Source organism: Balaenoptera ricei, chromosome 5, assembly GCF_028023285.1.
Source record: "Balaenoptera ricei isolate mBalRic1 chromosome 5, mBalRic1.hap2, whole genome shotgun sequence".
NCBI lineage: Eukaryota > Metazoa > Chordata > Mammalia > Artiodactyla > Balaenopteridae > Balaenoptera > Balaenoptera ricei.
The window spans coordinates 65,991,519-66,013,604 of NC_082643.1; the positions used below are offsets into that span (position 1 = coordinate 65,991,519).

The 22,086-nt window shown below is 41.0% G+C and overlaps 2 protein-coding genes and 1 non-coding gene across 4 annotated transcripts in view; 1 reads left to right on the forward strand and 2 right to left on the reverse strand.

The window, feature by feature from the left end:
* The window catches only part of POLR2B (RNA polymerase II subunit B), a 46,374-nt gene extending 37,908 nt beyond the window's left edge, over positions 1–8,466 (reverse strand). The window contains exons 1-3 of the mRNA XM_059922922.1: positions 8,178–8,466; positions 5,669–5,741; positions 2,245–2,395 (exon numbers count right to left, since the gene is read on the reverse strand). Of these exons, the coding sequence (XP_059778905.1) occupies positions 2,245–2,395; positions 5,669–5,741; positions 8,178–8,196 (243 nt within the window). The 5' untranslated portion in view covers positions 8,197–8,466. The remainder of the gene's footprint in view (positions 1–2,244; positions 2,396–5,668; positions 5,742–8,177) is intronic.
* Positions 8,467–9,039: 573 nt separating this feature from the next.
* On the forward strand, positions 9,040–20,353 carry NOA1 (nitric oxide associated 1). 2 transcript variants are annotated; one of them, XM_059922924.1, is made up of 8 exons: positions 9,040–10,309; positions 11,458–11,622; positions 12,254–12,459; positions 15,187–15,318; positions 16,352–16,468; positions 16,835–16,993; positions 19,472–19,592; positions 20,038–20,353. In XM_059922924.1, exons 1-8 carry the CDS (start codon positions 9,175–9,177, stop codon positions 20,235–20,237), a joined length of 2,235 nt encoding a protein of 744 aa, XP_059778907.1. In that variant the 5' UTR covers positions 9,040–9,174; the 3' UTR covers positions 20,238–20,353. The 2 variants fall into 2 exon arrangements, with proteins under 2 accessions (XP_059778907.1, XP_059778908.1); XM_059922925.1 differs by lacking the exon at positions 16,835–16,993.
* Positions 16,183–16,255, reverse strand: TRNAR-UCU (transfer RNA arginine (anticodon UCU)). The gene has a single exon. It is a non-coding gene; the product is annotated as a tRNA-Arg (tRNA).
* Positions 20,354–22,086: the final 1,733 nt, after the last annotated feature.

A 22,086-nucleotide genomic window follows, 5' to 3' on the forward strand; every position in this document is an offset into this window, starting at 1 on the left:
CTGGAGCCTGTGCTCTGCAACAAGAGAGGCCGCGACAGTGAGAGGCCCGCGCACTGCAATGAAGAGTGGCCCCCGCTTGCCACAACTAGAGAAAGCCCTCGCACAGAAACGAAGACCCGACACAGCCAGAAAAAAAAAAAAAAAAAAAATGTCTCAAGAAACCTTCCTGAGACTTAGCGTTTTGCCCCACCTGCCAATTCTCCAAAACTGAAGTGGGGTGGATAACTGGGCATCCTTGGGGGGGGGGCATTTTTGTGTAAGAGATGTATAGAGTCAGGATGACAGCCACCTTCATATACTGCTCTGTGCAAAGAGGAATTAAAAAACACACAGAAAATCCTAATTACTATTCTACATAAAGGAATGAGAATTTCCAACCCTGGCTGACTTTAGCTCAGTCCATAGTTAAGAAAGAAAGAAAGGAAGAAAGGAGAAAGAAAAGTTTTCAATTAAATATCTATCTGCTACCCAATAAAACAAGATCCATGCGAACTTTCCAGAGCTAAATGGATAGTGGATTTCTCTCTAAATCAAATATATCAGAAAAGGAAAAGATGGGACTAAGCAGACCACTAAAGGAAAATTATTAATACCCAAGTTTCCCAAACTGGAGTAGGTAACGAGCAAAGAGAACTAGTGGTGATAATGAACCAAAAGGAATTCAGCCATCCAACTACTCATTTCCACTATTACCCTAATCTAGGACATTATTATCTGAAACTTCAGCTATTCCAAGATTTTAATCTGACTCTGGCCTCTTCCCACTCCAAGTAAACACCATTTCCAAAGTAACCTTTTTTTTTCCAAAGTAACCTTTTAAAAATAACGCTTCATGTACATTCTTTGACAATTCTTCCACAATGCCCCATGACATCCAATGACATCCAAAGCATGTGACAATCTGGTTCCATCTTATCTTCCACGAACACCTAACAAAAACAGATCAAACCAAAAACAATATACTGACTACTGTGGTCCCTCTATTCCAGCCACAAGCCAAAAACACAAAGTATTTTCGCTGAAATGATTAAATATCTTTTCCCTACTAAGACAAACACCCTTCACAGTCAGCTTAAGTCCCTCCCATCTTTTCCACTAAGCTCTGATAGCCAAGCTTGAGAGATCTTTTCCTTTGGTAGTACTTATTCCGGCACTATGAAGCTGCTATGTTATATTGTTATCTCTCTTGTTCTGAAAAGACCATGAAGAGAAAACGCCGTTAAGTATAGGAAAGGCATTTTACACCCATTTTTCCAACACAGTGCCAGAAGAGCCAATTATTTTTGTTCTTAACAGCAAAAGTCTGTGCAGCACCTCCAACCAGAATGAGAATAATACATCAGCCCTTACAAGATAAGCTACAGAAAAGAGGGACTGAACTGGCAGGAAATAATAATCTCTCCCTCTGTCTAATTCTACTTCTTCTCTACCTCATTTTTTTTTTAGCTTTCTCTGTCCCTCAAGGCCCATCATGCTGCCTCTCTACTCAAAAACTAAGAACATGGGAGTTCCCTGGTGGCCTAGTGGTTAGGATTCTGGGCTTTCACTGCCGTGGTCCAGGTTCAATCCCTGATCAGGGAACTGAGGTCCTGCAAGCCAGGCGGCGCGGCCAATAAATAAATAAATAATGTTAAAAAAAAAAAAAAAAAACTAGGGACAGTCATTTTTTGGACTACACACTTATTTACAATCACTCATGTAAAACTAGATTCTAAAATGATAGCCTTGCTATGATTTAACAATGCTGAAAACACGCATATGTGTAAAAAAAAAAAGACTACAATGAACTTAGAAAAATTAAAAGAGCTAATATATTTGGGTGATTTTCCCTTATTATCTCTTATATTGATATAATAATGTATTTCATGCAACAAATAATCAAGGGAAAAAGGTCCTTCACCTATTTTTCTTCTGATTCCTTACTCTGTGAAAGAAAAAAGTGGGATTTTCTGAGGCAATATGACTATTTCTGGTTTGCTTCTCTTTGTAGTTCATCATACCTCTGAGTTTCCTCTTCCTGGCTATTAAACACATACTATCTGAATAAGAATTAGGGTTTTACATTACTTGCAAAAATGCATCTCTCCATTAGTAAGAATAAATCAGGAGCTGACTGAAACATTCTAAGTACACTAATAAAAACACCTCCTAACTTTTTTTTTTGTAACCTTTAAGCCAGGTGAGAGAAGGACCGAAATTTCAAATCAATACCCTTATTTATGTTATTTTATTGAACCATCTTACCGGTTCTTCAACTTCTCCACTAGCATGCTGAGCTTCGGCTTGTAGGTCTATAGGTGGAGCATCTTCCACAATTCTTTGAACAGACATCTGAATAAATTCATCAAAAGAATCCAGCTGTTGTCTCACCAAGCCTTTCTCATCAAAATAGGAACTGGGAAAATATTTGAGTTCATAATCAGTTACAACTCAGTGATGTTTTCTAGCATATTTCCCCATTTTCATTATCATCAAATTTGACAAATACTAATCATTAAATACCAACACTCTGCACCCATCACTACATAAAATACTATGAGGTATACAAAAAAGAGGTGAGACTAGGAACACTTTCTTTGTAGAACTTATTGTTAAGTTTGGGGAAATGAGACATACTTGTGGGTAAAATTATTAAAGCACAACATAAGAACTATAAGGAAGCCCTAATTTATAAATGTCCTTTATAGATAAATTTCATCCAACCTCTTGAAACATTTCTCAAAACTAATGAAATGCATAGTCAAAGAGAAAAATAAATGACAACATGGACAGACCAAGAGAATATTATGCTAAGTGAAAAAAGTCAGAGAAAAACAAATACCACACGATTTCACTCATACGTGGAATCTTAAAAAAAAAAAAACCCAAACCAAAACCAACCGACAAACAAAAGAAAACAAAAGCTCACAAACACAGAGAACAGATTAGTGGTTACCAGAGAGGAGGGGGTTAGTGTGTGGGTGAAATGGGTGAAGGGGGTCAAATGTATGGTGACGGATGGTAACTAGACTGTGGTGGTGATCCCTCTGTAGTGTATTCAGATGTTGAACTATAACGCTGTCCACCTAAAACTTATAAAACAAAAAAAAGCATGGAAAAAAAGATAAAAATAAGAACTTTAATTTGAATAAGAGGGAAGAAAATGATATCAATGACTAAAATATAGCATGTGTAAGAACTTCGGTTTTAGGTTAAAGATTATTCTACTTTGAATATGTTAAAGGTAAGATGAGACTAAGTCATTCAAGTGAAAATACTCAGCAAATGACTGATTAAAAATGGAGCAAGGGTAAGAGATCAAAGCTATTAGTATAGACACAGAAATCAAATACTGAAGCCCTAAAGAAGGACAGAGACTCTAAAAGAGTAGACACACTGTTTGCAAGAGGAATCTCTCCCCTCACCACCACACAGGAAGAGCTGCATAGCTGGACTTAGCTCCTTGCCCTCTCTGCCTAGTAACTAACTCCCCCCATCCTCACATCAATTTTCTGAGACAACATGCGTAGCCCAACTAATCATCAGTCTCCCATTTTGGCATCATCAGATCACCTCACACGTCACTGGCCAGCCTACAGATTGGCTGGCTTTGGGTCAAGGTTCTGCCCTGATTCAATCAACCATGGCCACCAATATTAGAAGCTCTCTATGGCAGAGAACACAGTACACATTCATCCCTGTATAAGGCACAGACTCAAGAAGAGTGGAGGCAACTTCCTTCAGTAGAGACTGTGAGCTGACAGGAAAGAAATTTCTCACAACCATTTGGGTCAGCCACTGGTACATAAGCACATGGAAAGCACAATCTGTAAGGTAAACAGCAATGGTTTTTATGGACAATTTACAATGAAAAATCTTTAAAAAACTATGGACAAGTTTCATCCTCCCAGGAAGCTGAACCATAGTTACTCTCCCCAAAATCATTAGGACAGTACTTCATTAGAATGCCATCCCTTAAACACCTAAACTATTTGAATAGTTCTTATTTATGGTATCTACTACCATGACGATTGTCCAAGAGACATCTTACTGAAGTCACTATATATTAAGTAATATCACATTTACAGTGCTTGGGAAAGATCACTTGATATTAAATAGTGAAAAAACAAAATGTCATATCACAAATAACTAAAGCACCTATAATCAATTAAAATATAAAAATCAAACGGCATTTTATTCTGTAACAAATGTTAAATGCAAGGACTTGTCAAATAGCATATATAATCCTTGAGCAATTTGTCACATAAGTTGAAAACAATTTTTTTTTTGGCTAAGATCAAAATATTCTTTCTCCCTGGCAACCACAGAATATAGGCATACTCCAAATATCTGGCTAGTTATTGTTTCCTAGTAAAATGTCTCTTCGTGTTTAATACTCAAAATCATAGAAGATACAAATGTCTCAATACAAAGTGTTTATAGCCCATGTTTAATAGGAAAAATAAATACATACTTACATCCCCAAAACTCATAGTTTTAACAAAACAACATTCAGCAAAGGTTCAGTTTTATTCCATATACAACTGGTAAAATGTCAGAAGCTCAGAAGCTTGTGCTCTTTGAAAAGGGAGAGTGTCAACTGAGAGGATGTGCATCTTGGAGACGGTGGGGCTCAAACAGGCATCAAAATGTTACTATATACAAAGCACCTGTCAGTTTGGTAAGTGAGGAGACTTGTAGCATTTTATATCCTAACATAGCAGGATGTTACTTTATTACTTAAAAGTTACTTCTCTTACCTATATGTAAGGCTTCCTGCTGAGTTTTATTAGAGTTTAATTACACTTAGAATTGGATGGGAATGTGGGTCGAAATACCACCTGTTATAACTTTATCCATTTAAAACAAGGAGAAAACCAAGAGGAATCAAATTAACAGCACCAGTAATGTAACAAATAGGCATCATGTGCCTCCAGATACAAAGCACTGAGAGCAGAACATCACTGTTGCTAAAAGTAATCATCTGAACCTAATCATGAGGAAACATCAGACAAACCCAAACTGAGGGGCAGTCTAAAACATAATTTGCCTATATTCTTCAAAAATGTCAAGGTCAAAAAAAAAAAAAAAAAAGTGAGGCCATGGGAAGCTGTGGAGAGATGGTGAGTTTGAGAACCAAAACAAAAATAGGAAAGAGGAAGATTGAGGAACTGTTCTAGATTATAGGAGACAAAAGAATAAGTCATGAAAACAAGATGTAATATATAATCTTATGTTGGATCCAGGATAAGAAAATTTTTATTATGCTATGAACATTACTAGGACACTGGTAAAATCTGCGTAAGGTCTCTAGATTAAATAAGATTACTGTATCAATTAATTTCCTTATTTTAATAAGATTATGATTATGTAAAAGAATATTCCTAGGTAAACAACTGACTCTCAAATATTTCAGAAAAAAAAAATACGTAGATAGAGAAAGAATAAGGCAAAGAAAACACAGCATAAGGTTAACATTTAGGGAATCTGGGTGAAGTGTACATGAATTCTTTGTGTAACTTTTCTGTATATCAAAATACTTTAAAAGTTAAATAAATACAATGACAAACCAGCTCTCATGCAGCATATTCACATAGAACATCTAATTTTCAAACACAGAATAAGCAGGAAATCCCTGTACAATTTACAGTGCCTTTTAAAACTTCTTCAGTTTGGTCTAAAAAGTTACCTAATTACAATCCAGCATGCCTCTTGCCACAAATCTGGTGTGATTTCATCATCATCCTCATCATATTGCATATCTGCAAAAAAAAAAAAATCATTCTCACTTGCAATAAATACTACTAGCTCACATCTTACCATGATGTGAAGTAGCAAAAACACATTTACTCTTTACTAAATAAAAAACAATCACTTTATCCCACTTCTTTAGAATTTCAGTCATCACATTACTTGAACTGTAATGAAACAACATACATAGGTATATATGTACACATACATAGGTCTACGTCACATAGGTATTCTCCCAATACACAAAGAGGGCTCATGAGAAAGGTTCAGTGCAAGTCGTGTGAATTTGTAACTGTTCCATCATCTCCAAGAAGCCCACATAATTCTCATTACTAACTAACTATAATGATAACTAGGAGCAAGCTCATAATCCTCTGATCAATAGGCTCCTCAGAGACTGGAGTCAGAGATCAGGTTAAGAGGGAGGAGTCAGCAAAGGACTCCAATAGCTGGGCAATACCTTAAGGTGGGCTGTCTATTACAGCAACATTTCACACATGGACAGGGATGACAGGCTGTATTTTCCAAAGATGGCCACAACTATCTTCCATTTCACATGCTCTTTTATAAAGTGATCTTGACACTCCTACCATCAAGATATAGGGGGTCTATGCTTCCTCCCCTTGAATCTGGGTGGGTTTTTGACTCTCCCATAACTAAGAGAATACAGCTAAAGCAATGCTACACGATTTTAGAAGCTAGGTCAGGAAAAACAATGCAATTCCACCTTGTTTGCTGAAACACTTACTTCTGGAGCCCTGAGCTGCCATTAAGAACTCCTACTACTTAGGTGAGAAAATCTAAACAGAGGGCCCACTTACGAGATGCTGCAATCAGCAATCCTAGTCCTTGAGTTTTCCTAGGCTAGATGCCAGACACATGAGTAAACACTCCAGATCACCCAGCCCCCAGCAGTCAACACTCAGCCTTTGTGTCTTCCAGACATCAGGCAACAGACAAGCCATTCCTACTATGCCTGTCCAAATTCCTGACTCATTTATTTAATCCATGAACATATTAAATAATTTTTAAGCAGCAAAACTTTGGGGAGTTTGTGCAGCAACAGTAATTTATAAAATGGGGCATTTGAAAAATCAGTGTGCACTGGTGCTAATATTAGTCTCATCTTCTTATGCAAAAGAATAAATGTGCTGTATTTTTGTTTTTCTATATACTGACCAATATACATAGTCTGTAAAACTTAACAACCTTGATTCAAAATTTGATACATATCCAAAATAAATTATTAATAAGTGCTTCTTGAATGGTCTGGAATTACTGACTCCTACACATGGGGGGAAAGGTAAAATAGACAAAGGTATCTAAAATGGCTTGGAGATTTCTAGCTTTGATGGCACACTAGATGTTATTATCACAGCCATCCAGGAGAAGTAGGAAGGTTGGAAAAAGAGAGGTAATAATGAAGCCAGTTTTAGTTATACTTGTAGATCATTTATCCTTTTTAACATTTTTATGTTTTCTAGCCTCTGAGAAATGAGACTATATTACCTACTCAAAAAATTAAACTGAAAATAATTTTTTTGAATTTTTTCCTCAGGAGTTAGGAAAAAGAATACAATGATGCTAATAAATTTCTAGACGCAAAATAAAAATGAGACAGAAGTTTAAACAGTAGAGTTTAAGTTTTTGCTTCTATTTTCTCCATGAAGTAGCTGAGGGAATAAAGAGAAATGTAAGCGGTGGCCAGGAGATTGGGGGCTAGAAGAAAACGAAATTTGAAATAGCAGCTTTGGAGAACGGAAGAGGGAGCATTAAAAATATACAATGAAAATACACTACACATGACTACGAACTCTACATGTAAAAAGAAAACAAAGACATACTGTCCCTGTTCGTTAAAATACATACCATCTAGAACTGTGTCATCTCGCGGAAAATGTAAAGGTCATCTTTTAAGATAATTTACTTAGGCATATGACAGCATGAAGGAACGCCAAACTAAACCAAACCCTGCCCCCGCGCCGCACACACACACACAAACTATATTCCTTGTCCCCGGAGTTCTTCCAGAGCCTAACACAATGCCTGGCACAGGCTGACGCTCAAAAATCCAACTATTCATAAATTCATTAAATCTGGCCTTAAGGGAAATCAAGAAAGGATTCCTTTGCTTCAAAGTCGGAACAACGGAACCTGTCGCATGGTTCTGCGCGCTATTTTCAACCCGGGAAGGGAGTGTCAGATTCACACAGGAGCAGACAGAGGAGAGAACAACAGTCACCCTGACCAAGATGATAAAGGCTACGTTCCCTGCACCCTCCACCTCTCAAAATCCCGGATTCGTTCGCGGCCTCGGGAGTGCGGGGAAACGACTGGGGCCATGGTGCGGCGGGCCGGGTAGGAGGCCGCAAATCCTCAATTCATCCAGCTACCCACGTTTCCCCCCTTAGATGGGTGGCCACGGAGTGTACTGAGTGGTCACCTACCCTCGTCCGCGTCATACATATTGGCAAACGGTTCCCGAACGCCTAACTCAGGAAATCACACACGGAAAGGCGCGCAGCTGCTCCGACGTCCGCAGCGTGAGGCGAAGTAATTTCCGTCTCCGGCGTTCCCAGAATACTCTGCGTCCCACACGAAGCTCCGCCCACAAAGACGCCAATTAAGGTCTGCGCCTGCGCGAAGGGTAGGTTAAGCTGCGTTAAGGTTTAGTATTGTGCATGCGCGATTTGTGGGCTGAAGTTTCCCGTGCCTGACAATGAGGACCGTTCCTTGCAGTTTGAGTCGGATCCAGCCAATGAAACTTTGTTTTTCAGTGTTGTTGCACAAATAAATAATGGCACCTAAAAAAAAAAAAGTCAAGAAGATTTAATAATAAAGAGTTTCGTTGTAGCCATGCTTTATTTTTTTCGGTTCCAAAGACTTAAAAACACGAAGCTTTAAAAAATGATTTCTGTGTACATAAACCATAGTCAAATTTTTAAAAAATGTTTAAGAAATATTACTTTTAATGTTGCACAAATAATGACACCCAAAAAAAAAAAAATAAAGCCAAGAAGATGTATTAATAAAAGGTTTTAATTGTGGCCATAAGTCTGAGGCATTAGATTTTCTATTTTCCAGTCCGAAAGACAAAACAACACGAAGCTTTAAAAAATGTGATTTCTTAACGGCAGGTAGTGCCAGCGGCGCGTTTAAGAAGTCTGAAAGTGGATAAACCCTCACTCACTAGCCTATTCGGCCAACCCACCCCAGTTTAGGTGCCCGGAGCCTTTATCTCCGCTTTAAATGGGCTCTCTGACCACAGAGCCTTCATCGCGAGAACTCACGAGATTAGACGCGGGAGGAGGAGCTGAAGTGCGACGCTGAAAAATGACAGCTCTCAGGTAGTCCCGGGCTGTCGCTACTGTTTTACGCACGTCTGGGGCCACAGAGCACGCGTGAAAAGGTGACTCAGCCCCTTTGCCCACGCCCGCGTTTCTCATGCTGCCCGCGCGCCTCACTTGTAGGCTGCTGTGCAGCCTTCTGCGGGGATCCACTCCCACGATAGGGCGCCATGGCCTCCGGGAGAAGCTCCTCGAGAGGAGAGGTGCGGCCAACGCCACCTCCCAGCACCCATCCGGCCTGGGATGTGGGCTTCCCCGTGGCGCGACAGCGACTGGGGATAACCAAGGAAGGGCTGACATGGAGGAGAGTTTTCTGTTCCCCGAGTACGTCCCGGATCCGGAGCCCGCAGTGACCCTCCAGGACCAGCTGCGGGAGCTGCAGCAGCGGCAGGAGGAGGAGGAGCGACGGGTGCTGCAGCGACGGGAGGAGCGGCGGCAGCAGAAACTACGCACCGGCTGGCGGGGGCACCCGGACCCGACGGTGCCGCCCAGCGGCCTGAACTGTTCGGGTTGCGGGGCGGAGCTACACTGCCAGGACCCGGGAGTGCCCGGTTACTTGCCCAGCGAGAAGTTCCTAAGCGCGGCGGCGCAGGAGGACGGCGGGCTGGCGCAGACCGTGTGCCAGCGCTGCTGGCTGCTGGTGCATCACCGCCGCGCCCTGCACCTGCAGGTGAGTCGCGAGCAGTACCTGGAGCTGGTGACCGCCGCGCTGCGGCGGCCCGAGCCTGCCCTGGTGCTCTACATGGTGGACCTGCTTGATCTGCCCGACGCCCTGCTGCCCCACCTGCCCGCGCTGGTGGGCCCCAAGCAGCTGATCGTGCTGGGAAACAAGGTGGACCTGCTGCCCCAGGATACTCTCGGCTACCGACAGCGGCTCCGGGAGCGACTGTGGGACGACTGTGCCCGCGCCGGGCTCCTGCCGCCCCCTGGCTACCGAAGGCCACAACACCCCAGCGGGGACCGGCCACGGGACGGGGAGGAGAATGCGAATCTTTCGCCCAGGTCCCGCACGGTGCTCAGAGACGTGCGGCTCATCAGCGCCAAGACTGGCTATGGAGTCGAAGAGTTGATCTCCGCGCTCCAGCGTTCCTGGCGCTACCGCGGCGACGTCTACCTGGTTGGCGCCACCAACGCTGGCAAGTCCACTCTCTTCAACACGCTCCTGGAGTCCGATTACTGCATCGCCAAGGGCGCTGAGGCTATCGACAGAGCCACCATCTCCTCTTGGCCTGGTGAGCCTTAGGACGCCCGTCACCTTTGTATTTTTTTTTTCATATTTATTTAGTTATTTGGTTGTGCCTGGTCTTAATTGAGGCAGGCAGGCTCCTTAGTTGCAGCACTTGGGGTCCTTAGTTGCGGCAGGCTGGCTTCTTAGTTGTGGCAGGCATGTGGGATCTAGTTCCCTGACCAGGGATCAAACCCAGGCCTCCTGCATTGGGAGCGTGGAGTCTTACCCACTGCACCACCAGGGAAGTACCCTCCTTCGTTTTCTGAGAAGCTGGAAGTCTGATCGTAGTTCAGGCACCTAGTCCTATATCCTTCCTTAATGTACACCAGGGGCTGGCTGGGGGCTTCCTTTAAAAATTCTCTACCTACTTCGGTCACATTTCTCTTTTGTGTCAGTTTAATGCTTGGAAATTCAATATATGTTTTAGTAACTTTCCAATAGAAATAATTAGAGTACTTCTAGGTACCAGTCACTGTTCTAGGCACTGTAGATGAACCAGGGGACAAAGCAGTGTCTGCTCTCTTGGAGGTTTCCCTCGTAACTTTAGTTCTTTGTATGTTTCTCCAGAAAGTCCTTTTACTTTCTAAACCTCCCTCCACCCTTCAGTCTCACTCTTCATATCTTGAGTTTAGTCAGGAGAGTACTATACAGATTTAACATTTGAATAATTCACTAATGCAATATGATATGTGGCTTTGTTGCAAAGAAATTTCAACTTTGTGACTTCAAGAAACGTCTGTAGTAATTGCAAAATGGGTCCTTCTGTGACCTGTTTGTATCTAACAGTTGGCAAAACGAACTACTTCATTTGATCCTTTGAAACCAGCATTGAACTTTGCTTGATAAGCTGTACTTCTCTGTCAGGGACATTGGTTGACTTATACACAGAAGTGCTTTTATACCGGCTAGGAGTATGCAGAAGATGGAAAAAGATCAGGCCTATAGATTTGGCATTCAAATTCTGGTTGAGCTTGTGGGCCGATCTCTGAACCTATTGCCTCATCTGTAAAGTAAGAATAATTTTGTGGAGGGTTGTCATGAAAGTTAAGAGAAATAATCACAGTATCCAAGACACTGTAGATCCTCATAAATGTTTTATTCCATTTTCTTGTACAACGTTTATAACAACGTATGTATTCTTTGGTATTTCAGGTACTACATTAAACCTTCTGAAGTTTCCTATTTGTAACCCAACTCCTTACAGAATGTTTCAAAGGCAAAAAAGGCTTAAAAGAGGTGCAACTGAAGCAGAAGAAGATCTCAGTCAGCAAGAACAAAATAAACTTAATCTCTTGAAAAAGCATGGTTATGTAGTAGGTAAGCATCTTCTATAGGAAAACTCTTCCTTAGGTCTATGCTAAAATTTTCTGTAGAACAACCTGAAATAGAGCTCTCTGGGGCTAGCCAGTTTTTGTGGGGAGACACTTCCTCTTTCTGGAACATAGAGGCCTTTTAGAGGCAAGGCTACTGTTTGGAAACCCAGAATTCATTGTGTTGGGAAAATTGAGACAGTAGATACTTGGAGAAATCCAGGAAAGGAAATGCAAATAACTGCCTATCTGGCCACTGTCAGCAACAGAAGCATTTTCACTAAGATACCAGCCCCCTCCTTACACACCAGTACAAGTTGTTGACCTGTAGCAGGTTTAAATTGGATTCTCCCCCTTTCCTTGGTATCTCTTTATAACCTGTCTTTACTAAAAACAGTTTGAGTCCCAGCACTCTCCCCCTTCGCCCAGTGTGCACAGCCAGCCACACATACTTGATCATTGCAAGAGTCTGACTCCCACTGCATTTAGAAATAAAGCAAAAGTATCATTGTGGTCTCACTTCCTTCCAAACACCACTGTTAGTCCTAGTAACTTCTTCGAGGCAAACATAAGAACTACCTGTCTCGAGTCAAAAGCTTTAAAGGAGTGACTACTAACTTCAGTATAACTTGTTCTAGGAAGAGTTGGAAGAACATTCTTGTATTCAGAAGAACAGAAGGATAAAGCTGCCTTTGAGTTTGATGCCGATTCACTTGCCTTTGACATGGGAAATGAACCTGTTATGGTTGCAGATAAATCCACCAAACGAGTAGAATTGACCCCACAAGATGTGAAAGATGCCCACTGGTTTTATGACACCCCTGGAATTACAAAAGAAAATTGTGTAGGTATTTAATGTATTTTAGAAACATTAACTTTCAATTGCAAGAGTACTGTCTTAATTGGCAGAAAAAGAGGTATCCTTTCATTTTAGACTCAGTTCTGATTCATGCATAGAAGCGTTTCAGGGATGAATCTATATGCCATCAAGTACTGTATGCCATTTGGTAGACGTCACTGCTAACAACCTACTTCTATCCTTGTGGTTGTTACCTTAGTTAGGGAGACATTTACAGAATCCTAGATTTTGAGGTTGGAAGAAGTCATAAATATCACTGCAGTCCAGCCACCTGTTCCATGCTTGAGTTCCCTCTATAACATATTCACCAGGAGGTGCATCCACCTTGAAGTAAGGAGTGACTCACCATCAGCTGAAGTAGTGTCACCTCACCTCCCAAGGTCACCCTGCTCTTTATATTTAGCCGAGCAGTGTCCCTGTAATTTGTACCTATTGTTCCCCAAAGGTGTATGGAACAAATATAATGTCTAGTTCCCTTTGCCAGACATTGAAATGTTTTAGAGTATAATATCCTCTCTCTTCCTCACTCTACCCTTTTCTTCTCTTTCATTAGTTCATCCAACAGACATGGAGCACTTACTGTGCTGACATAATCTAGACGGTTTGTCTTCATTTCCTATAGCCATTCTGAGAATAGGCTATGAACAAAGGACCCTTTCCAGAATGAATTCTAATTTGTTTTTGTTCCTGAAAGTATGACACAAAGAACTAACTTTCTTATGTAAGTGCCCTCAGATGAACCTAATTTAGAATAGGATCAACTCTACCTATCTTGCCCTTGTATATCTTTTCAGTCCAGTTGCAGGATCTCCCGGGCAACTTTGATTTTATCTTAAATTCAGCCTCTATCCTACATATTTGTTATATCTCAGAACCTTTTATTCATTTGCAGTTTTTTTTTAATTTATTTATTTAATTTATTTATTTTTGGCTGGGTTGGGTCTTCATTGCTGCGTGTGGGCTTTCTCTAGTTGCGGCGAGTGGGGGCTACTCTTCGTTGCGGCGTGTGGGCTTCTCGTTGCGGTGGCTTCTCTTGCTGCGGAGCATAGGCTCTAGGCATGCGGGCTTCAGTAGTTGTGGCACACGGGCTCAGTAGTTGTGGCACATGGGCTTAGTTGCTCCGCAGCATGTGGGATCTTCCCGGACCAGGGCTTGAACCCGTGTCCCCTGCGTTGGCAGGCGGATTCTTAACCACTGTGCCACCAGGGAAGCCCTCATTTGCAGTTTTGATCATTATCCAAGTCATTGACTGAATCAAGTGTGTATCCAGGATACTGCCTTTCAACAGATCCACTAATCAGCTTCCTTTGAATCTGGTTAGTGACCAGGTTCTAATTCACCTAGTTATCTCTGTATATCCCTGTGAAACAACATTAGATTCTTAGATACTTTTCCTTCCTTTGCCTCATCAGAATCACTTATAGTTTCATTCTCAGAATTTGATGTACCTATATAGATCTTTTAACTTTTTTTTTTCTCTCCTAGAATAATTGTGTCCAGTCTTTACTTCCTTAGCAATCCAGAACTTCAGAGTAACTGTACTGCTTCCTAGTAATGTTCTATGACCTTAACTTCACCAACTCATTCTTCAGTTTTAGGCTCAGTTAGGTCAGGGATAGCAGTTACTTCAGTCATGTATATCCTCTTGTCAGTTAGTCAGAAAGGCAAGACTTTGCTAACTCGCAAATTCAGATTTGTTAATTTGCAGTGAGACCTTCAAGTTTTTAGATATAAGAGTTCTCTCAGGCAGTTTGATTTTCTGTCAGTTTATTGATATATTTATTTAACGCCTTGAACCAGTGTTTCCCAAACTGAACCAAGGAACTCTATTGTGAAGTATTAACGTCTCTGCTAAAAGGGTTAAAATATTTCTTTACTGCACGTGGCTTTTAATGTGCTTTTCAAGCACAAATACTGAAGAAAACTACTCACAGCCCCCTTAGGTATTCTCTTGTGAGTCTCCCTAGATATCACATATTTTGTTATCTTCTTGTTATTTTTCTTAAGAAGCAAGTTCACAAAAGATTTTTAGCCATTTTTTTACTTTCTCAAAATTTTTTAAATCAGATTTTGATTCCCTAAGTCTTACCAGAATCTTGTACCGCCTGGCTTTTCTTTTCCATTTTCTCTAGTCTATTTAGGAACTCTTCATCCTTAGAAGCCACAGGACTCATAACTTTCTCTCATTTTTTTTGCTGAGTATTTGGAGGAAATAAGGAAACCAAAGACTGGAATTTAGAAAAGCTTCTTCTAGCTCTTTACCTGCTCTAAGAATGGGGTGATCATTTTCATTTAATGCATGCATAGCTGCCACTAGGACAGAATATAGCACGTTACCTTACCTTTATCTGAAAACTACTGCTCCCTAGAAGGCTTGACGAGAGAACATATTTTCTCTCCTGGGATTGAATCATCAGTGTCTTCAGTTCACAGCAAATCTGACAGAATTCGGAGGATGCTGCTGTTTCGTATTCCTGTAAGGTTATTTTGCCATTACTCAAGATTAAGCTGTGAAACAAGAGTAAAGCCATTTATAAATTGATTCATTTAGAAAGAATATGTGAATTTTATGTGCAGCAAATTCTAAAATACATACTTTGATTTATTGTGAAGCCTGGAATATATAATAACTTTTTATCTTACAGGTAAAGCACAATATATCAGACATTCATTGAAAGTAATTCTCTAAAAAATCTGCCCTCTGCTTTACAGATTTTAAGTCTTCTAACAGAAAAAGAAGTAAATACTGTTTTGCCAACACATTCCATTGTTCCAAGAACTTTCGTGCTTAAACCAGGAATGGTTCTATTTTTGGGTGCCATAGGCCGCATAGATTTTCTGAAGGTAAGGAAAGTCCGTACCACTGAAAAGTGACTTTAGTATTGGGATTTACTTTAAGGAAGCAGATATACGATCAAGACTAGCAAAATGTTGATAACTAGGTCATGACTGTGGGGGTTGGTATACTATTCTTTTGTGTGTGTTTGAAAATGTCTATAATAAAAACCTGGGATAATGAAATGGGGGGAAGAAAAGTAATAAGTCTTAAAAAACTATATCTTCAGTAGGCAGTCGAGTGCCCCATACAGCTTGGCATTAAGCAAAGATACTTTCCCTCTCCTGTGGTATTGTCTTATGTGGAAATCAGAGGTCATACCTTTAAGTGCAGGGTTAATATGCATTAAATAAATTCCACGCTCTTTATATTCCATGATGTGTATACTTTTATAGATGTGTTTTTGGGTTTGGTATTCATTTACATAGCATCACTCAGAGATTTTAGAGCATCTATAGAATTGATCCCTGTTTTTACCAAAGTGAGGAGAAAAATGGAAAATGAAACATGGATATGTCCAACAACACTGAATGCAACCTGCAAGCCATTGCCTTAGCACACTTCTTGGTTTTGTGTTTGTTCATAATTTGTTGGAAATTTAGGCATACACACTTAAAACCTTATGTATTTCCATAGAGACCATAGAATGTTAACATTTTAAACCAAACTTTACACAGGGACACTTAAAGCAGACAGTATTTTCTTTTGTTTTTTATAATAGACGTTTGTTTGGTTTTTTTAAGTATCAACAAACCTATGGAAGAAATCATAGTTTTATATAAATGGGTGAAATGCAGTGCTTCTGCCATGTTTTGCCCCCCCCCCCACCTTGTTTTTTTTTTGGCTGCACTGCACGGCCTGCAGGATCTTAGTTCCCCAACCAGGGATCGAACCCACGCCCCCTGCAGTAGAAGTGCAGAGCCCTAACCACTGGACCACCAGGGAACTCCCCCAATTTTTTTTTTTTTAATCATACCTTGTAATGTGCTGGTTTTGCAAGTTTTTCGTTATATAAAATAAGTTCCTTCTTCCTTTCTTAAGGGAAATCAGTCAGCTTGGTTTACAGTTGTGGCTTCCAACTTCCTTCCCGTTCACATTACTTCGTTGGACAAGGCGGACACTATATATCAGAGGCACAGGGGTCATACGTTACTCAAGGTGAGGCAACACGCTTTGATGGTGGCATAGTTAGGTTAACACACCCTGTGATAGTCCCACGGCCCTGCTAAAAAAGCCTTTGTTGGACAGAACCATCTTTGTTACACTCTCAGCTAGCTCTCCCCTGACCCTGTTCACCTTGAGGATTTTGACTATAACGTGAGGTGGGCTCCTATAGAAAAGGGATGCTGGATTGGACTGATCCTAGAATAGTGACAGAGCTGGGTTTTCTCTAGGTCATACTGTCCAATACGGTAGGCCCATGTGCCTATTTAAATAAGTTAATTAAAATGAAATAAACTTTAAAATTTAGTTCTTCACTTGCACTAGCCACTTTTCAACTACCCAGCGGTCACATCATTGCAGAAAGTTGTGCTGTATACTATGAGTGAAGAGAAGTTACAGAAGTTTTCTCACAACTGGGTGACGCTACTGGCATCTAGTGGGTGGAAGCCAGAGATGACGCTAAACATAATGCGATACACAAGACAGCACCTCACAACACAGAATTATCAGGTCCAAAAGGTGCGTAGTGCTGAGTTGAGAAGCCCTTGTATGAGTGGAAAAGCTCTCTTCCCAGGTTCTTAATCCCAGGCACATACAGGTTATCGTACCTCCTCTCTCCTGCTTTACTTGCTCCTTCCTTTGACCTGTTAAGCAGTGTGTTAAAATTTCTCTGATCTTTATTTTTTAAAAATATTTATTTATTAATTAATTTATTTGGCTGCGCCAGGTCTTAGTTGTGGCACTTGGGATCTTCATTGCGGCATGTGTGTGGGATCTAGTTCCCTGACCGGGGATCAAACTTGGGCCCCCTGCATTGGGAGCACAGAGTCTTAACCATTGGACCACCAGGGAAGTCCCTCTCTAATCTTTAAAAAACAAAACAAAACTCAGTGTCCCACTCATTCCTCCTCTTTACAATCAAGTTTACTCCTGCTTCTCACGTCCCATCCTCTGCAGTCCCCGTTGTGCCCTTTCTATGCCACTGAAATTGTTCCAAGTTCACCAGAGACTGAATGGGGCCTGTTTACAGATCTTTAACCAGACATGGGTACACACTGTTGGCTAGTGTGTAGTGTATGATAGTTAAGATCTCTGGAGCCAGGATGGGTCCAAATCCTGCTCTGCTCCACCACTTAACGAAGCTGTGTGACTTTAGGTAAGTTTCCTTTACCTCTCTCTGTTGCACCTACACCACGAGGTTGTGGAGAAGATCAAGTGCAAGGGGACTGTTGTCACTGCTATGTAAGTATTTGTGGTGATGAAGATTATGGGGCATACCTACTGAAAAATAGTGGGTACATCCAATGAAGAGGTGATTTAACATTAATTAATGCTCACACAACTGAAAATAAGTCAAAACACAAAATACACACCCGCCCTTCAACAAGGATAAAACCAACCTGACTTGGGAAGTAAATGCTTCTTTCTCTCTGGATTTCCTAAGAAAGCCAGAGTGAAATTAAAACTCCATCGAAATAACTGCCCTAAAGTTAATACTCCAGAGACATGTAGGATTTGCAGGGTAGGGCTCCACCCCCATGCGTCTGTGTAGTCTTCAGAGTGGACTCACTGATACTTCTCAAAGCAACACTGAGGCTTCTCTCCCGGTGTAATACAAATGGTTTCTTGGGCTGCTCTGTGGCTCATCCTTGCCTTCTGGTTTTCTTACTCACCTCCCAAGTCAAAGTCAATCCTGCCTCCTGATGATCACTGAGACCAGCCTCATAGTCCAAACTGTAATCTACTTTCTTTAGGCTGTTTTGAGATCCTTAGGTATTTTCCCAGCTCCCAGTTTCACTGCCTTCTGCCCACCCTCACCCCACCACAGCTGTAGTTCTCAACCAGGGTTGACTCTTACCTCAAGGGAACATTTGACAAAGACTGGAGGCGTTTTTGGTTTTCACAACTTGGTGGATGCTGAGTAGAGGCTGCTAAAAATTGTGCAATGCACAGGACAGCCTCCCGGGACAAAGAATTATTTGGCCCAAAAGGTCAGTAGTGCTGAGGTTGAGAAACCCTGCACTACGCAGATTTTTCCAAAATACAAAGCAGGCCGCAGTATTCCTTTTTGATTCTTTTCTCTTTCCTGCTTATAATTCCTTGGTAGTTCCACATTACTGAGAGAACTCTAAACTGATAGCCTCATCACTAATGCACACACACACATAACATACTCTGCACAGTTCTCTGAACTCATTATCCTTTTTCCAATTTCTGTGTCTGTACATGATACTAACCCAGGATACCTTTCCACTGAGTAACTTTAATCTATTTTTCAAATTCTGCTCTTCATTAATGTTTTCCTTGACCAAACCACGTTCATTACTTCCTTCACAATCACAGTACTTAGTAGATGCCTCTCATCACGTTTCTTACCTTGTAATTTATTTACTTGCTGTTTCCACCTTCTGATCTCCTCGGGGGTAGGGACCATATAGAACATATTGTAATAGCTATCTTTGTGTCCTTAGTGCTAAACACAGAGAGATCTGTTAATAAACAGGTAAATTATTATCCAGTTAATTCCAATTCATGGAAACACCTGTAAACATAGACGCTGAATCTTACCCATTATCCATGTACCCTTGAGAGGTAATGAGGCAGGGATTAATCTCTGTGTCCAGCCAGGCCTGTAAGAACTAAGGTATTTGGAAGGATGTTGCTTTAATTGCCCAAAATTATTGTGTCTAAAGCTTTATGGAGGACTGTAAAAACTGTAAGCTAATAAAGCAAGATTCTGCTGTCTGGAGGTTACCACCAGATGGATGCCTGCATGGGGCCCTTGTCACTGGGATCTTAGGCTTCATCCATCACAAAGCTCCCGGGCTTTTCATTTGACCTAGAAGTGTGATTTGGGTTTTTTTAACAGTTGAATGTTTAAAAGGATTTTATTCTTGATACCTGTACAGTAATATCTTATCAGTGCCTTACTTAATATTAGAGTTATCAGGGGTTTAATTTGAACTTCCACATATCTTCATCTCCTCCCAATGGAAGGTTCCAATGGGTGGAGAAGAAAGAATGGCAGGATTTCCTCCTCTTGTTGCTGAAGACATCACATTAGATGAAGGACTTGGGGAATCTGAAGCAGTGGCTGACATCAAGTTCTCCTCTGCAGGTAATTGTACACCAAGCACTTCTTTATTTTTTAATTTGGCCACACCGCACGGCACGTGGGATCTTAACCCCCTGACCAGGGATCAAACCCGCACCCCCTGTAATAGAAGCACGGAGTCTTATCAACTGGACCGCCAGGGAGGTCCCTACACCAAGCACTTTTTAAAAGGTGAATAAAGTAGCCTTACTGACTTTTAGTATATTTTTATACAGATGTGCCTTAACTGACATAAGCTGAATATTTTAAGAAATACATACTAGATTATTCATAAGATGTACACTACTCTGAAAATAAATCTGTACCTTTTCACAAATGCATTGTATGCTTTTAAAAAATAGAGTGAAAGACAGCAGTAGCCTCCCTTGGGTTTCCATTTTGAGCTGTGTTTGGTGTTTTTAATAAGAAGTTGCTAACACCATTTGTGTTCTGCCGTGTTCTTGCATAGGCTGGGTAGCAGTAACGCCGCAGTTCAAGGACAAACTGCACCTCCGAGGCTACACACCTCAAGGAACAGTTCTGACGGTCCGGCGCCCACTCTTGCCACATGTAGTTAACATCAAAGGAGAGCGCATCCGGAGAAGCGTGGCCTATAAAACCAAAAAGCCTCCTGCCCTTGTGTACAATCTGCGGAAAAAGAAAAAATAATAAATATATGAAGCTGACCTGTTCACATTGAACATTAATGATATAGAACATACTGTGTACATTGCATTGCATTAAATATTGCTATAATAAAGCCTTCTGCCACCCTTTTTAAGCTACCAAGGACCGTGCCTCTTTTTAATGAATTGAGTTTGTAAACACAAGTTATTTTTTGGTAGGGTATGTATATGTGTGTATCTATGGTTCAAATATACCTAAAATGGGGTTCTGCTACATTCAGGTTTCTCCCACTACTATTTTTTTGAAACCAGATGGCATTTCTAATTTGGAGTCTAGTTGAGAGAGCAGCTTAGCAGTTGCCATGTGAAAAATGGCAGAAAATCAATTTCTCCAAAATACATTGGCTTAAATGAGATAGAAGTGAGTATGTGGCTTTGCTCCACGTAGTCATCCAAGGACCCGACTGGGGGAACGTGCCGCAGCTTCCATCTCTGGGTCTAAGGTGGTTGCTCAAGTCGTCATCCTTTCGCAATGGGAAAAAGAGAAGAGAGTGAAGAGCATGCGGCTCCCCTACTGAAAAGAAGGGGGAAGTGCTGGAAGTTGCCCACTCACAGCGTCCATTGCTCAACAGTTACACGGCCACACCCCCCATGGGGAAGCTGGAGGATGCAGAGGGAAATGGGGATTTCAGACTTGTATTACTTAAGGGAAGAAGGGGAGAATAGAAGCTGGAAAACAAGAAGTTTCCCTTACATAACCTAAAAGGGCCTGAAAATCTTAGAAAAGAATTCATGTTATGTCTTTCTGGCATTCAGTTTCTTCTGCAAGGATCAGAGCACTTTAACCATTTTATCAACATTTGCCTGTAAACACTGTATAACATTACATCAGTCAGAAGTCTTTACCTTTATGTATTCCTAATTGAGTAAGTGGCACTACAGCTGTGGACAATGAACTGGCCAGTCAAGTCCCAGATCCCAATGTTGAGATAAAAGCTCGTGGAGTAAGCTGGCCTGAAACGCAGATCCATGAGCTTCCTATAGACTCAGGTTTAGCATGAACTTCTCAATAGTCCCATGTTCTCTGTCAATGTGTACACTCTAGCTCCCTTCTCACTAAGTAAGTCATTGTAGGATAAACGGTCAGTGTTTTAAAATGCAACTTGTCAAAACTCTGTAGATCTCACTTTCTTTGGGTTTCCAAGTGAATACTATTGACCTCCTGGGGAAGGTAGTTCTTTATGTGCATCCTTCATCCCCAGATATGAAGGGCCAGGAACAACTTCCCAGCCCCATCCCTCATCGTGATAGTTGAGAAGTACCCCTGACGTTTCCAGACCCAACCTCTAGAGGGCGGTAGCTTCCCAAGTTGAGAAAATGATTGGTAGTCGATTTCTAGTTGATTTTGGAGAGAATGAAATACTGTTAATTTTACAGGTTAAAGTTGTGACCATTATATTTCTATGTACTGTTCATAGTTTGGAGCTTAGGCCTGAATCTTTAGATTAAATGAAGAATATATGGTAAACTTGGCATTTGTGGAAAAATACAGAACCCCAAAACTGATGCTGTATTTACCCTGAAAACTTCTAATGTATTTTAGAGAGCAGAACATTTCTCCCTCCTTATCTTCTCTCTAGGCTTTTACACCTACTAGCAAACATTCCATTTTTAAATGTTCATAACTTATATTCTCAGGTTTCTCTTACTTCTAAAATTCAATGGTTATGTTTTGACCGAGGCATATCTAAAAATGTTCCAATGTACCTTGCTAGCAGTTTCAAACAGTGCAATTTACTAAGTAAGTTTCAGTTTCCCTGGTTATATTAGTCTCTTTGGGTCATCATTTTCTCATCTATAAAATGAGGGAATTACACTATATATTTTTCAGT